Source organism: Cherax quadricarinatus, chromosome 91 (genome assembly GCF_038502225.1).
Source record: "Cherax quadricarinatus isolate ZL_2023a chromosome 91, ASM3850222v1, whole genome shotgun sequence".
Lineage (NCBI taxonomy): Eukaryota > Metazoa > Arthropoda > Malacostraca > Decapoda > Parastacidae > Cherax > Cherax quadricarinatus.
In genome coordinates, this window is record NC_091382.1 from 12,993,446 (window position 1) to 13,011,182 (window position 17,737).

General features: G+C 42.3%; 1 protein-coding gene across 3 annotated transcripts in view; it reads left to right on the forward strand.

The window, feature by feature from the left end:
* LOC138850954 (tyrosine-protein phosphatase Lar-like) overlaps positions 1–17,737 on the forward strand; it is a 654,087-nt gene that overhangs the window by 34,403 nt on the left and 601,947 nt on the right. For all 3 annotated transcript variants that reach the window (XM_070104394.1, XM_070104395.1, XM_070104396.1), the window contains exon 2: positions 4,291–4,324. In XM_070104394.1, the coding sequence (XP_069960495.1) occupies positions 4,291–4,324 (34 nt within the window). The remainder of the gene's footprint in view (positions 1–4,290; positions 4,325–17,737) is intronic.

The following is a 17,737-nucleotide window of genomic DNA, read 5'->3' on the forward strand; positions in this document are numbered from 1 at the left end:
ACATTTTTGATGGCAGAGTACAAGAAAAATGTTCATGTATTTATAACAGGTAAATAATAGATAATGTGAGAGACAGGAAGAGAGAGACAAACGTCAGTGTTACCTGTGTTTATTATTCATTAATAATAATGTGAGAGACAGGAAGAGAGAGACAGACGTCAGTGTTACCTGTGTTTATTATTCATTAATAATAATGTGAGAGACAGGAAGAGAGAGACAGACGTCAGTGTTAACTGTGTTTATTATTCATTAATAATAATGTGAGAGGCAGGAAGAGAGAGACAGACGTCAGTGTTAACTGTGTTTATTATTCATTAATAATAATGTGAGAGACAGGAAGAGAGAGACAGACGTCAGTGTTAACTGTGTTTATTATTCATCTGATGTTTGATACTTGTATATTTATTCAATGTTTACTATGAAGGCAGTTGTGAAAAAAACGAAAGTTCTTTACATTGTAAATTGTTAAATAATTTGTTAGTTATGTGGAGGATATACCTAGAGAGAGTTTCGGGGGTCAACGCCCCCGTGGCTCAGTCTGTGACCAAGCCTCATGGTTTATCAGGGCCTGATCAACCAGGCTGTTACTGTTGGCTGCATACATCCCAACGTACGAACCACAGCCCAACTGGTCAGGTACCGACTTTAGGTGCCTGTCCAGTGCCTTCTTGAAGACTGCCAGGGGTCTATTGGTAATCCCCCTTATATATGCTAGGAGACAGTTGAACAGTCTTGGGTCTCTGACACTTACTGTGTTGTCTCTTAACGTGCTAGTGACACCCCTGCTTTTCATTGGGGGATGTTGCATCGTCTGCTGAGTGTTTTGCTTTCGTAGTGAGTGATTTTCGTGTGCAAGTTCGGTACTAGTCCCTCTAGGATTTTCCAGGTGTATATAATCATGTGTTTCTCCCGCCTGCGTTCCAGGGAGTACAGGTTCAGGAACTTCAAATATTCCCAGTAATTCGTGTGTTTTATCCCAGTTATATGTGTCGTGAATGTTCTCTGTACATTTTCTAGGTCGGCAATTTCACCTGCCTTGAAAGGTGCTGTTAGTGTGCGGCAATATTCCAGCGTAGATAGAACAAGTGACCTGAAGAGTGTCATCATGGGCTTGTCATCCCTAGTTTTGAAGGTTCTCATTATCCATCCTGTCATTTTTCTAGCAAATGCGATTGATACAATGTTATGGTCCTTGAAGGTGAGATCCTCTAACATTATCACTCCCTGGACTTTGACATTAGATTTTCGCTCTATTGTGTGGTTTGAATATGTTTTATTCTCCGATATAATTTTAATTTTCTCACGTTTACCGTATCGGAGTAATTGAAATTTCTCGTCATTGAACTTCATGTTGTTTTCTGCAGCCCATTTAAAGATTTGGTTGATGTCCACCTGGAGCCTTGCAGAGTCTCCAATGGAGGACACTGTCATGAAAATTCGGGTGTCATCTGCAAAGGAAGTCACAGTGCAGTTCCTGACATCCTTGTCTATGTCATGTATGAGGCTAAGGAATAGGATGAGAGTGAGTGCTGTGCCTTGTGGAACAGAGCTTTTCACCTTAGCTGCCTCAGAGTTTACTCTGTTCACTACGACTCTTTGTGTTCTGTTTGTTAGGAAATTATAGATCCATCTACCAACTTTCCCTGTTTTTCCTTTATCACGCATTTTGTGCGTTATTACAACATGGTCACACTTGTCAAAGGCTTTCGCAATCTGTGTATACTACATCTGTGTTTGTCTTCTAGAGCATCCAAGATATTGTCATAGTGGTCAAGTAGCTGGGACAGGCAGGAGCAACCTGCTCTAAATCCATATTGCCCTGGGTCGTGTAATTTATGGGTATTTAGATGAGTGGCTGTGTTGCTTCTTAGAACCCCTTCAAAGATTTTTATGATGTGGGATGTTAGCGCTATTGGTCTGTAGTTCTTTGCTGTACAGTGTACAGTGGGGCTATGTCTTTTGCTTTTAGTAACTGTGAGACGAACCCTGTGTCAGTGCACTCTCTCCATAGGATGTTAAAGCACATGATAGGGGTTTCTTGCAGTTCTTGATGAACACGGAGTTCCATGAGTCTGGTCCTGGGGCAGAGTGCGTGGACATGTCATTTATCGCCTTTTCGAAGTCATTTGGGAGCACGATAATATCAGATAGGTTTGAGTCTACCAAATTCTGTGTCTTGCTCATATAAAATTCATTTTGGTCCTCGGCTCTCAGTCTGGTTAGCGGCTCAATAAAAGCCAAGTCATATTGGAACTTGAGTAGGTCATTCATTAATTTTTGTCATCAGTGTAGGACCCATCTCGTATAACAGGGGCCCAATACTGGATGCTGTTCTTGACTTTTATTTGGCATAAGAAAAGAAATATTTCGATTTCATTTATAGCTTTTATTTCTTTATGTGTTTCTTGATTCCTGTAAGATTCCTTTAGCTTAACTTCGATGTTTGCTATTTCTCTGACCAGTGCCTCCCTTCGTATTGCAGATATATTGGCCTCTTTTAGCCGGTCTGTTACTCTTTGCTTTCGCCTGTATAGGAAGCGTCTTTCTCTTTCTAGTTTACATCTTCTCCTTTTCCTTATAGGAATATGATTTGAGCATACCTCGAGTGCCACAGAGCTAGTTTGTTCTAGACATAAGTTTGGATCCGTGTTGCTTAGGATATTTTCCCAGTTTATATCATTTAGGACCTGGTTGACTTGATCCCACTTTATGTTTCTGTTATTGAAGTTGATTTTGGTGAAGGGTCTCTCGTGACTAGTCACATTTTGTCGGTCTGGGGCTCCGCACATACATGTCTGAACCTCTATTATGTTGCGATCTGAGTATATTGTTTTTGATATGGTGACATTGCGTATCAGATGATCATTGTTAGTGAAGATGAGGTGCAGCGTATTCTCCAATCTTGTAGGCTCTATTATGTGCTGGTTTAAGGTGAATATGGTGAAGAGATTTAAAAGCTCGTGTGTGTGCGAGTTTTCTTCTGAGCTGCCTCCTGGTGTTATCTCTACTGTAACATCATTTGCTACATGCCTCCATTTTAGGTGCTTTAGGGTGAAATCTGCCATGAACAAGATGTTGGGGGCAGGAGCAGAAAAATTTTCCATATAGTAGTTTATTTTCAAAAGCTGCTTCTGAAATTGCTGGGAAGTTGCATCCAGAGGCTTGTATACAACCACAGTGACCATGTTTTGGTTCTCGATCTTTACTGCCAAAACTTCAACCACATTATTTGAGGGATTTAGTAGTTCTGAGCACATCAGTGACTCTGTGATATACAGACCAACCTCCCACCTTTTGCCTGTTTACTCTGTTGCATCTGTGTAAGTTATAACCCGGATCCATATTTCATTGTCAAGGTGATCCTTTAACAAATCATGTTTCTTTTTCTACTATGTATTTCAATGCTGAGAATTTGTTACTCAAGTTGTGGGGTAAGTAAAATATACCATTTAAATTATATTACACTCATATTGACTATCCTTGGGGCCTCTTTTACATCTCAGAGAAGATTACAACTGTTTTGCAAGATTTAGTTTGCAAGACATGTTGCATCGTCTGCTGAGTCTTTTGCTTTCTTGCAAGATTTATTTAGCAAGACACTGAATGTTTTGATCTTGAAACTTCAAGATAAAAAATGAATTAGAATCGTTTACAATATTTCATGATCGAACTGTAGTAATGAACGTTTTACAGAGGAAAACTAAAAAGTTGCTTTCACTCTCTTGATCTTTGAGTCATAACAGCGAGACAAAATACTCAGGAAACAACTCATAGTTATAAATATTAAGAACAAAGTTGTCTCTACAAACGTAAATATTGGCGGCCATTATATGAGAGAGTGTTTATCTCTACCAACGTAAACATTGGCGGCCATTATATGAGGGAGTGTTTATCTCTACCTATGTAAACATTGGCGGCCATTATATGAGGGAGTGTTTATCTGTACCTATGTAAACAATGGCTGCCATTATATGAGGGAGTGTTTATCTGTACCTATGTAAACAATGGCTGCCATTATATGAGGGAGAGTTTATCTGTACCTATGTAAACAATGGCTGCCATTATATGAGGGAGTGTTTATCTCTACCAACGTAAACATTGGCGGCCATTATATGAGGGAGTGTTTATCTCTACCTACATAAACATTGGCGGCCATTATATGAGGGAATGTTTGCCTACGTAAACATAAGAAAGTTACATAAACTTGCTGAAATGATAAACACTGTAATCTCTTTCTGAATTTTTGCAAGAAAGTTATAGTTTATAATTAATTTTCCTCACCTTTTACAGAAAGAAAAAGATCATGACTTCTCTGCTACAGCGGGTGAGTAATATGCACTTTTTACTTCTTAAAATACCTGTGTATAACAACTGGGATAATGCAAGTGTCAGTTGATGTCCCGTCCATGTATTATATATATATATATATATATATATATATATATATATATATATATATATATATATATATATATATATATATATATATATATATATATATATATATATATATGTGTGTGTGTGGTTTAGAAAGACACATAAGCAAACATTATAACATATTTATTAGAAAACGTTTCGGTCCTGGGACCTTGATCACTTCTAACATACAGAGGTAGAAAGACATTATATATATAGGCGGAGAGTGAGATGTGACGCACGTGACCTGAGGAATGTCATAAGAACATAAGAATGGAGGAACACTGTAGAAGGCCTACTGGTCCATGCGAGGCAGGTCCTTATCAAAACAACCTCTACCTATGATGAGGACGGGTAGACGATGAAATCATGTGACTCCTGTGTTGTTGGGTTGGTGCTGCTTAAGTATCATGTAGCACCAACCCAACAACACAGGAAGGGACTGAAGGAAGGAAAACTCCACGGGAAGAAACTAAAACACATCAGAGGATGCAATGGGAGTCACAGTGGGAGGTGGAAAGGGAGAGATCCGTGTTTGTCTATGGGCTAGACGAAGCTAAAGGGGAAACTTATGATGAAAGAAAGCAGGAGGAGAAAAAAGCGATTGAAGATATCATGAAGGTGATAGGCGAGGGGGACATGACCCAGGTGGCAAATTTTCAGAGAATTGGGTGGTTCACAAAGAAAAGGAATCGGCCTCTCAAAGTAATTTTCAAAGCAGAATCAACCCGAACCATGATCCTGCAGGAGAAAGCACGGCTGAGAGGCAAGCAGGAGTTCCGGAGTGTGTACCTCGATCGAGACAGAACACAGGACGAAAGGAAGGCAATGAAAGAGAGAGTTCAAAAACGAAAGGAGAAATGGGAGGAAATGAAAAAGGAGAGCAGAATAACCCAGGATCAAATGGAAGGACAAGCACACCCCCCAGAAACACCTGCAGAAGGACTCCAGCCACGACATCCCCAAGGCAACTGAACAATGCAAACCAACCATCACACACCGATCCCTCTGTTTCCACCCCCCACACCACAGTTACAGTATTAGAACAAAAGTTGAAGGTTTGGTACACAAATGCAGATGGATTAACGAATAAACATGAGGAATGGCAAGAAGGAATCAATGAGAAGTCCCCAGACATCATAGCAGTTACAGAAACAAAACTCACGGAGACAATAACAGATGCAATCTTCCCACCAGGATACCAGATCATGAGGAAAGATAGAAGGGGCAGGGGGGGAGGTGGGGTTGATCTGCTCGTAAAAAACAGATGGAAATTCGAGAAAATGGAAGGCACAGATGAAACAGGAGAAAGAGACTACATAGCAGGTACACTTCAGTCTGGGGAACACAAAGTGGTCATTGCAGTGATGTATAATCCACCACAGAACTGCAGGAGGCCAAGAGAGGAATATGAAGAGAGCAACAGAGCAATGGTGGACACACTTGCTGAGGTGGCAAGAAGAGCTCATTCCAGCAGAGCAAAGTTGCTGGTTATGGGGCATTTCAACCACAGGGAGATCGACTGGGAAAACCTGGGGCAACATGGGGGTCCCGAAACATGGAGAGCCAGGATGTTGGACGTGGTGCTGGAAAACCTCATGCACCAACATGTTAAGGACACTACCAGAGTGAGAGGGGAGGATGAACCAGCAAGATTGGACCTTGTGTTCACCCTGGGCAGCTCAGACATTGAGGACATCAAGTATGGGAGTCCCATAGGAGCTAGCGACCACGTGGTTCTGTGCTTTGAATACATAGTAGAGCTGCAAGTGGAGAGAATAACAGGAGTTGAATGGGAAAAGCCTGACTGTAAAAGAGGGGACTACATAGGGTTGAAGAACTTCCTGCGGGAGGTCCAGTGGGACAGAGAACTGGCAGAATTGCCAGTAAATGAAATGATGCAATATGTAACAACAAAATGCAAGGAGGCAGTGGAAAAGTTTATTCCCAAGGGCAACAGTAACAACGGGAAGCCCAGAACGAGCCCCTGGTTTACCCGACGGTGTAAGGAGGCAAAAACAAAGTGCAATAGAGAATGGAAAAAGTACAGAAGGCAGAGAACACACGAAAATAGGGAGATCAGTCGCAGAGCCAGGAATGAGTATGCACAGGTAAGGAGGGAGGCCCAGCGACAGTATGAAAATTACATAGCATCGAGAATCAAGACTGACCCGAAACTGTTGTATAGCCACATCAGGAGGAAGACAACAGTCAAAGACCAGGTGATCAGATTAAGGACAGAAGGTGGAGAACTCACAAGAAATGATCAGGAGGTATGTGAGAAGCTGAACAGGAGATTTAAGGAAGTTTTTACAGTAGAGACAGGAAGGTATGTGGGAAGACAGCACAGAAGGGAACATCAAGAGGGAATATACCAACAAGTGTTGGATGACATACGAACAACTGAGGAGGAGGTGAAGAAGCTCTTAAGTGACCTTGACACCTCAAAGGCGATGGGACCGGACAACATCTCCCCATGGGTCCTTAGAGAAGGAGCAGAGATGCTGTGCGTGCCTCTAACCACAATCTTCAACACATCCCTTGAAACTGGGCAACTACCTGAGAAATGGAAGACAGCTAATGTAGTCCCCATATTTAAGAAAGGAAACAGAAACGAGGCACTAAACTACAGACCTGTGTCTCTGACATGCATTGTGTGCAAAGTCATGGAGAAGATTATCAGGAGGAGAGTGGTCGAACACCTGGAAAGGAACAAGATTATAAATGAAAACCAGCATGGGTTCATGGAAGGCAAATCCTGTATCACAAACCTCCTGGAGTTTTATGACAAGGTAACAGAAGTAAGACACGAGAGAGAGGGGTGGGTAGATTGCGTTTTCCTAGACTGCAGGAAGGCCTTTGACACAGTTCCCCACAAGAGATTAGTGCAGAAGCTGGAGGATCAGGCGCATGTAAAAGGGAGGGCACTGCAATGGATAAGGGAATACCTGACAGGGAGGCAGCAACGAGTCATGGTCCGTGAAGAGGTATCACAGTGGGCGCCTGTTACGAGCGGGTTCCTACAGGGGTCAGTTCTAGGACCAGTGCTATTTTTGATATATGTGAACGACATGATGGAAGGAATAGACTCTGAAGTGTCCCTGTTCGCAGATGACGTGAAGTTGATGAGAAGAATTAAATCGGACGAGGATGAGGCAGGACTGCAAGGAGACCTGGACAGGCTGGACATGTGGTCCAGTAACTGGCTTCTCGAATTCAATCCAGCCAAATGCAAAGTCATGAAGATTTGGGAGGGGCAAAGAAGACCGCAGACAGAGTATAGGCTAGGTGAACAAAGACTACAGACCTCACTCAGGGAGAAAGACCTTGGGGTGACCATAACACCGAGCACATCACCGGAGGCACACATCAACCAAATAACTGCTGCAGCATACGGGCGCCTGGCAAACCTGAGAATAGCGTTCCGATGCCTTAATAAGGAATCGTTCAAGACACTGTACACTGTGTATGTTAGGCCCATACTGGAGTATGCAGCACCAGTCTGGAACCCACACCTGGTCAAGCACGTCAAGAAGTTAGAGAAAGTACAAAGGTTTGCAACAAGGCTAGTCCCAGAGCTCAAGGGAATGTAGTACGAGGAAAGGTTAAGGGAAATCGGACTGACGACACTGGAGGACAGAAGGGTCAGGGGAGACATGATAACGACATACAAGATACTGCGGGGAATAGACAAGGTGGACAGAGATAGGATGTTCCAGAGAGGGGACACAGGGACAAGGGGTCACAACTGGAAGCTGAAGACTCAGACGAGTCACAGGGACGTTAGGAAGTATTTCTTCAGTCATAGAGTTGTCAGCAAGTGGAATAGCCTAGCAAGTGAAGTAGTGGAGGCAGGAACCATACATAGTTTTAAGAAGAGGTATGACAAAGCTCAGGAAGCAGAGAGAGAGAGGACCCAGTAGCGATCAGTGAAGAGGCGGGGCCAGGAGCTGAGTCTCGACCCCTGCAACCACAATTAGGTGAGCAATTAGGTGAGTACAGGAGTCACCTGATTTCATCGTCTACCAGTCCTCATCATAGGTAGAGGTTGTTTTGATAAGGACCTGCCTCGCATGGACCAGTAGGCCTTCTACAGTGTTCCTCCATTCTTATGTTCTTATGACATTCCTCAGGTCACGTGCGTCACATCTCACTCTCCGCCTATATATATAATGTCTTTCTACCTCTGTATGTTAGAAGTGATCAAGGTCCCAGGACCGAAACGTTTTCTAATAAATATGTTATAGTGTTTGCTTACGTGTCTTTCTAAACCAACTTGTCGGTATTTATTACCAAGGTTTATACCATATATATATATATATATATATATATATATATATATATATATATATATATATATATATATATATATATATATATATATATATATATATATAAACATAAATATATATAAATTTAAAAATATATATATATATATATATATATATATATATATATATATATATATATATATATATATATATATTTTATTTTTTTTTTATTATCACACTGGCCGATTCCCACCAAGGCAGGGTGGCCCGAAAAAGAAAAACTTTCACCATCATTCACTCCACCACTGTCTTGCCAGAAGGGTGCTTTACACTACAGTTTTTAAACTGCAACATTAACACCCCTCCTTCAGAGTGCAGGCACTGTACTTCCCATCTCCAGGACTCAAGTCCGGCCTGCCGGTTTCCCTGAACCCCTTCATGAATGTTACTTTGCTCACACTCCAACAGCACGTCAAGTATTAAAAACCATTTGTCTCCATTCACTCCTATCAAACACGCTCACGCATGCCTGCTGGAAGTCCAAGCCCCTCGCACACAAAACCTCCTTTACCCCCTCCCTCCAACCTTTTCTAGGCCGACCCCTACCCCGCCTTCCTTCCACTAAAGACTGATACACTCTTGAAGTCACTCTGTTTCGCTCCATTCTCTCTACATGTCCGAACCACCTCAACAACCCTTCCTCAGCCCTCTGGACAACAGTTTTGGTAATCCCGCACCTCCTCCTAACTTCCAAACTACGAATTCTCTGCATTATATTCACACCACACATTGCTCTCAGACATGACATCTCCACTGCCTCCAGCCTTCTCCTCGCTGCAACATTCATCACCCATGCTTCACACCCATATAAGAGCGTTGGTAAAACTATACTCTCATACATTCCCCTCTTTGCCTCCAAGGACAAAGTTCTTTGTCTCCACAGACTCCTAAGTGCACCACTCAACCTTTTCCCCTCATCAATTCTATGATTCACGTCATCTTTCATAGGCCCATCCGCTGACACGTCCACTCCCAAATATCTGAATACATTCACCTCCTCCATACTCTCTCCCTCCAATTTGATATCAAATCTTTCATCACCTAATCTTTTTGTTATGCTCATTACCTTAGTCTTTCCTGTATTCACTTTTAATTTTCTTCTTTTGCACACCCTACCAAATTCATCCACCAATCTCTGCAACTTCTCTTCAGAATCTTCTAAGAGCACAGTGTCATCAGCAAAGAGCAACTGTGACAACTCCCACTTTATGTGTGATTCTTTATCTTTTAACTCCACGCCTCTTGCCAAGACCCTCGCATATACTTCTCTTACAACCCCATCTATAAATATATTAAACAACCACGGTGACATCACACATCCTTGTCTAAGGCCTACTTTTAATGGGAAATAATTTCCCTCTTTCCTATGTACTTGTCTAAGGCCTACTTTTACTGGGAAATAATTTCCCTCTTTCCTACTTACTCTAACGTGAGCCTCACTATCCTCGTAAAAACTCTTCACTGCTTTCAGTAACCTTCCTCCTACACCATTCACCTGCAACATAACTGCCACATTGCCCCCCTATCCACCCTGTCATACGTCTTTTCCAAATCCATAAATGCCACAAAGACCTCTTTAGCCTTATCTAAATACTGTTCACTTATATGTTTCACTGTAAACACCTGGTCCACACACCCCCTACCTTTCCTGAAGCCTCCTTCTTCATCTGCTATCCTATTCTCCGTCTTAATTCTTTCAATAATAACTCTACCATACACTTTACCAGGTATACTCAACAGACTTATTCCCCTATAATTCTTGCACTCTCTTTTGTCCCCTTTGCCTTTATACAAAGGAACTATGCATGCTCTCTGCCAATCCCTAGGTACCTTACCCTCTTCCATACATTTATTAAATAATTGCACCAACCACTCCAAAACTATATCCCCACCTGCTTTTAAAATTTCTATCTTTATCCCATCAATCCCGGCTGCCTTACCCCCTTTCATTTTACCTACTGCCTCACGAACTTCCCCCACACTCACAACTGGCTCTTCCTCACTCATACAAGATGTTATTCCTCCTTGCCCTATACACGAAATCACAGCTTCCCTATCTTCATCAACATTTAACAATTCCTCAAAATATTCCCTCCATCTTCCCAATACCTCTAACTCTCCATTTAATAAATCTCCTCTCCTATTTTTAACTGACAAATCCTTTTGTTCTCTAGGCTTCCTTAACTTGTTAATCTCACTCCAAAACTTTTTCTTATTTTCAACAAAATTTGTTAATAACATCTCACCCACTCTCTCATTTGCTCTATTTTTACATTGCTTCACCACTCTCTTAACCTCTCTCTTTTTCTCCATTTACTCTTCCCTCCTTGCATCACTTCTACTTTGTAAAAACTTCTCATATGCTAACTTTTTCTCCTTTACTACTCTCTTTATATCATCATTCCACCAATCGCTCCTCTTCCCTCCCGCACCCACTTTCCTGTAACCACAAACTTCTGCTGAACACTCTAACACTACATTTTTAAACCTACCCCATACCTCTTCGACCCCACTGCCTATGCTCTCATTAGCCCATCTATCCTCCAATAGCTGTTTATATCTTACCCTAACTGCCTCCTCTTTTAGTTTATATACCTTCACCTATCTCTTCCCTGATGCTTCTATTCTCCTTGTATCCCATCTACCTTTTACTCTCAGTGTAGCTACAACTAGAAAGTGATCTGATATATCTGTGGCCCCTCTATAAACATGTACATCCTGAAGTCTACTCAACAGTCTTTTATCTACCAATACATAATACAACAAACTACTGTCATTTCGCCCTATATCATATCTTGTATACTTATTTATCCTCTTTTTCTTGAAATATGTATTACCTATAACTAAACCCCTTTCTATACAAAGTTCAATCAAAAGGCTCCCATTATCATTTACACCTGGCACCCCAAACTTACCTACCACACCCTTTCTAAAAGTTTCTCCTACTTTAGCATTAAGGTCCCCTACCACAATTACTCTCTCACTTGGTTCAAAGGCTCCTATACATTCACTTAACATCTCCCAAAACCTCTCCCTCTCCTCTACGTTCCTCTTTTCTCCAGGTGCATACACGCTTATTATGACCTACTTTTCGCATCCTACCTTTACTTTAATCCCCATAATTCTTGAATTTACACATTCATATTCTCTTTTTTCCTTCCATAACTGATCCTTCAATATTACTGCTACCCCTTCCTTTGCTCTAACTTTCTCAGATACTCCAGATTTAATCCGATTTATTTCCTACCACCGAAACTCCCCTACCCCCTTTAGTTTCGTTTCGCTTAGGGCCAGGACATCCAACTTCTTTTCATTCATAACATCAGCAATCATCTGTTTCTTGTCATCCGCACTACATCCACGCACATTCAAGCATCCCAGTTTTATAAAGTTTTTCTTCTTCTCTTTTTTAGTAAATGTCTACAGGAGAAGGGGTTACTAGCCTATTGCTCCCGACATTTTAGTCGCCTCATACAACACGCATGGCTTACGGAGGAAAGATTATTTTCCACTTCCCCATGGACAATAGAAGAAATAAAGAAGAACAAGAGCTATTTAGAAAAAGGAGAAAAAACCTAGATGTAGGTGTATATATATGCATTTGCGTGTCTGTGAAGTGTGACCAAAGTGTAAGTAGGAGTAGCAAGATATCCCTGTTATCTAGCGTGTTTATGAGACAGAAAAAGAAACCAACAATCCTACCATCATGCAAAACAGTTACAGGTTTCTGTTTCACAGTCATCTGGCAGGACGGTAGTACTTCCCTGGTCTACCAACTTACTACCTATATATATATATATATATATATATATATATATATATATATATATATATATATATATATATATATATATATATATATATATATATATATATATATATATATATATATATATATATATATATATATATATATATATATATATATATATATATATATATATATATATATGCACTCACCTAATTGTGGTTGCAGGGGTCGAGACTCAGCTCCTGGCCCCGCCTCTTCACTGATCGCTACTGGATCCTCTCTCTGCGTCCTGAGCTTTGTCATACCTCTTCTTAAAACTATGTATGGTTCCTGCCTCCACTACTTCACTTGCTAGGCTATTCCACTTGCTGACAACTCTAAGACTGAAGAAATACTTCCTAACGTCCCTGTGACTCGTCTGAGTCTTCAGCTTCCAGTTGTGACCCCTTGTCCCTGTGTCCCCTCTCTGGAACATCCTATCTCTGTCCACCTTGTCTATTCCCCGCAGTATCTTGTATGTCGTTATCATGTCTCCCCTGACCCTTTTGTCCTCCAGTGTCGTCAGTCCGATTTCCCTTAACCTTTCCTCGTACGACATTCCCTTGAGCTCTGGGACTAGCCTTGTTGCAAACCTTTGTACTTTCTCTTACTTCTTGACGTGCTTGACCAGGTGTGGGTTCCAGATTGGTGCTGCATACTCCAGTATGGGCCTAACATACACAGTGTACAGTGTCTTGAACGATTCCTTATTAAGGTATCGGAACGCTATTCTCAGGTTTGCCTGGCGCCCGTATGCTGCAGCGGTTATTTGGTTGATGTGTGCCTCCGGTGATGTGCTCGGTGTTATGGTCACCCCAAGGTCTTTCTCCCTGAGTGAGGTCTGTAGTCTTTGTCCACCTATCCTATACTCTGTCTGCGGTCTTCTTTGCCCCTCCCCAATCTTCATGACTTTGCATTTGGCTGGATTGAATTCGAGAAGCCAGTTACTGGACTACATGTCCAGCCTCTTCAGGTCTCTTTGCAGTCCTGCCTCATCCTCGTCCGATTTAATTCTTCTCATCAACTTCACGTCATCTGCGAACAGGGACACTTCAGAGTCTATTCCTTCCATCATGTCGTTCACACATATCAAAAATAGCACTGGTCCTAGAACTGACCCCTGTGGGACCCCGCTCGTAACAGGCGCCCACTGTGATACCTCTTCACGGACCATGACTCGTTGCTGCCTCCCTGTCAGATATTCCCTTATCCATTGCAGTGCCCTTCCTTTTACGTGTGCCTGATCCTCCAGCTTCTGCACTAATCTCTTGTGGGGAACTGTGTCAAAGGCCTTCCTGTAGTCTAGGAAAACGCAATCTACCCAACCCTCTCTCTCGTGTCTTACTTCTGTTACCTTGTCATAAAACTCCAGGAGGTTTGTGATACAAGATTTGCCTTCCATGAACCCATGCTGGTTTTCATTTATAATCTTGTTCCTTTCCAGGTGTTCGACCACTCTCCTCCTGGTAATCTTCTCCATGACTTTGCACACAATACATGTCAGAGACACAGGTCTGTAGTTTAGTGCCTCGTTTCTGTTTCGTTTCTTAAATATGGGGACTACATTAGCTGTCTTCCATTTCTCAGGTAGTTGCCCAGTTTCAAGGGATGTGTTGAAGATTGTGGTTAGAGGCACACACAGCATCTCTGCTCCTTCTCTAAGGACCCATGGGGAGATGTTGTCCGGTCCCATCGCCTTTGAGGTGTCAAAATCACTTAAGAGCTTCTTCACCTCCTCCTCAGTTGTTCGTATGTCATCCAACACTTGTTGGTATATTCCCTCTTGATGTTCCCTTCTGTGCTATCTTCCCACAGCCCTTCCTGTCTCTACTGTAAAAACTTCCTTAAATCTCCTGTTCAGCTTCTCACATACCTCCTGATCATTTCTTGTGAGTTCTCCACCTTCTGTCCTTAATCTGATCACCTGGTCTTTGACTCTTGTCTTCCTCCTGATGTGGCTATACAACAGTTTCGGGTCAGTCTTGATTCTCAATGCTATGTCATTTTCATACTGTCGCTGGGCCTCCCTCCTTACCTGTGCGTACTCATTCCTGGCTCTGCGACTGATCTCCCTATTTTCGTGTGTTCTCTGCCTTCTGTACTTTTTCCATTCTCTATTGCACTTTGTTTTTGCCTCCTTACACCGTCGTGTAAACCAGGGGCTTGTTCTGGTCTTCCCGTTGTTACTGTTGCCCTTGGGAATGAACCTCTCCACTGCCTCCTTGCATTTTGTTGCTACATATTCCATCATTTCATTTACTGAGAAGTGTTTTTGGGTATGCCCAAATGAGGAAAATCTGTGGACTAAAATCACAAGGGTATTAAAAGAGGATAACATCAAAGCTGCTTTCATAGAAAACCTGGAAGCTTTCTACAACAGATGGGAACATAAAATGTCCGGGCTGAATGGTACTGCCCTTGATACTGGCCATGTAGTCACAAACTGTAAGGCTGGAGGTGATGTCCTGGTAGTCAGTAAATGTAGGGCTGATAGTGCTGTCCTGGGAGACAGTAATGGTGAAGCTGGAGGTGCTGTCCTGGGAGACAGTAATGGTGAAGCTGGAGATACTGTCCTGGGAGACAGTAATGGTGAAGCTGGAGGTGCTGTCCTGGGAGACAGAAATGGTGAAGCTGGAGATACTGTCCTGGTAGACAGTAATGGTGAAGCTGGAGATTTTGTCCAGGTAGTCGGGAATTATACGCAGGAAGGAATACATATAAATGACCTCATAGAGGACAGGAGCCATAGTAGGGAAACAAGTGTAGTCAAAGATAAGATAAAACCAATATTGCAAACCAGAAATACCGCAGGAAATAGCAAACAAGAGGACTCCAATAGCAATAGTGAGGATAAATTACCAAAAACAACTGGTGGGAGCTCCATTGTTGGTGCTAAGGAGGATAGGAATAAGACAGGGAAACATGCACCAACAGGGAATACAGTCACAGAAACCCAAGGCAAACGGAAACCAAGCCTGTGCACATACTATGCACTTGGTATCTGCTGGCATGGGAAATCTGGAAAAACAGATGGGACATGCAACTATGACCACCCTAGAAAATGTCATGCCCATATGACAACAGGAAAATGCAAACTCCCTTCCTGTAAGCTTTTTCACCCTGAAATGTGTACCTCTTCAGTACAGGAAAGACTGTGCTATAACTTAAATTGCCAGGCATACCATCTAAAGGGGACAAAAAGATACAAAACATCCAGGCCATGGGAAAACCTGGGTAGCCACAGCCACTCAAGAGGGAGAGGTTTTTTAGTGCCAGGAAGGAAAAAAAACTGGCAGGAAATGGCAGAAATCGTACACCAAATCCAGTCATTCCTGGAGTGGAACCACAGTCGATGGCCTCCACTCCAAACCAACAGATACAGATACTAATGCCGGAAAAAAAATCCCCCCCCAGTACCAACAATACCACCAGTCCGATAACATTCTTCTTTGCAAATATACAGGGTCTAAAGCCAGCAATAAACAACAAAATACCTTTCATCCGTGGACTGCTTGCAGAGGCAAAGGCAATGTTCGCGGCTTTCACTGAGACCCACATAAAGGATCACTTGGACAACGAAATATGGATCCCAGGTTACAACCTATACAGATGTGACAGAGTGAACAGGCAAAAGGGGGGGGTTGGCCTGTACATTGCAGAGTCACTTGTTTGCACAGAACTGCTTAATGCCTCAAATGACGTAGTGGAAGTTTTAGCAGTAAAGGTCGAGAACCAAAACCTAGTCATTGTGGTAGTCTACAAGCCTCCGGATGCAACATCCCAGCAATTCCAGGAACAGCTGTTAAAAATTGACCACTGTCTGGAAAATCTTCCAGCTCCTGCACCCAACATCTTGCTCCTGGGGGATTTCAACTTAAGGCACCTAAAATGGAGGAATATAACAAATAATATTGTTGCAGTAATAACACCAGGAGGCAGCTCTGATGAAAACTCACACTCACACGAGCTTTTAAATCTCTGCACAAAATTCAATTTAAACCAGCAAATAATAGAGCCTACTAGACTGGAGAATACACTAGACCTCATCTTCACTAACAATGATGATCTGATAAGAAATGTCACCATATCAAAAACAATATACTCAGATCACAACATAATTGAGGTTCAGACATGTATGCGTGGAGCCTCAGACCGACAAAATGAGACTAGTCACGAGGGAGCATTCACCAAATTCAACTTCAATAACAAAAACATAAAGTGGGACCAAGTAAACCAAGTCCTAACCGATATAAGCTGGGAAGATATACTAAGCAACACAGACCCAAACTTATGCCTAGAACAGATTAACTCGGTGGCACTCGATGTATGCACAAGGCTTATTCCTCTAAGAAAAAGGAGGAGTAGATGTAAAATAGAAAGAGACAGGCGCTCCCTTTACAGGCGACGGAAAAGAATAACAGAGCGGCTAAAAGAGGTCAATATATCAGAAATGCGCAGGGAGACACTGGTCAGAGAAATAGCAAGCATCGAACTTAAGCTAAAAGAATCCTTTAGGAGTCAGGAATCGCGGGAAGAACTAAAAGCCATAAATGAAATCGAAAGAAACCCAAAGTATTTCTTCTCCTATGCCAAATCAAAATCGAGAACAACGTCCAGTATTGGGCCCCTACTTAAACAAGATGGGTCCTACACAGATGACAGCAAGGAAATGAGTGAGCTACTCAAGTCCCAATATGACTCAGTTTTTAGCAAGCCGCTAACCAGACTGAGAGTCGAAGATCAAAATGAATTTTTTATGAGAGAGCCACAAAATTTGATTAACACAAGCCTATCCGATGTTATCCTGACGCCAAATGACTTCGAACAGGCGATAAATGACATGCCCATGCACTCTGCCCCAGGGCCAGACTCATGGAACTCTGTGTTCATCAAGAACTGCAAGAAGCCCCTATCACGAGCCTTTTCCATCCTATGGAGAGGGAGCATGGACACGGGGGTCGTCCCTCAGTTACTAAAAACAACAGACATAGCCCCACTCCACAAAGGGGGCAGTAAAGCAGCAGCAAAGAACTACAGACCAATAGCACTAACATCCCATATCATAAAAATCTTTGAAAGGGTCCTAAGAAGCAAGATCACCACCCATCTAGAAACCCATCAGTTACACAACCCAGGGCAACATGGGTTTAGAACAGGTCGCTCCTGTCTGTCTCAACTACTGGATCACTACGACAAGGTC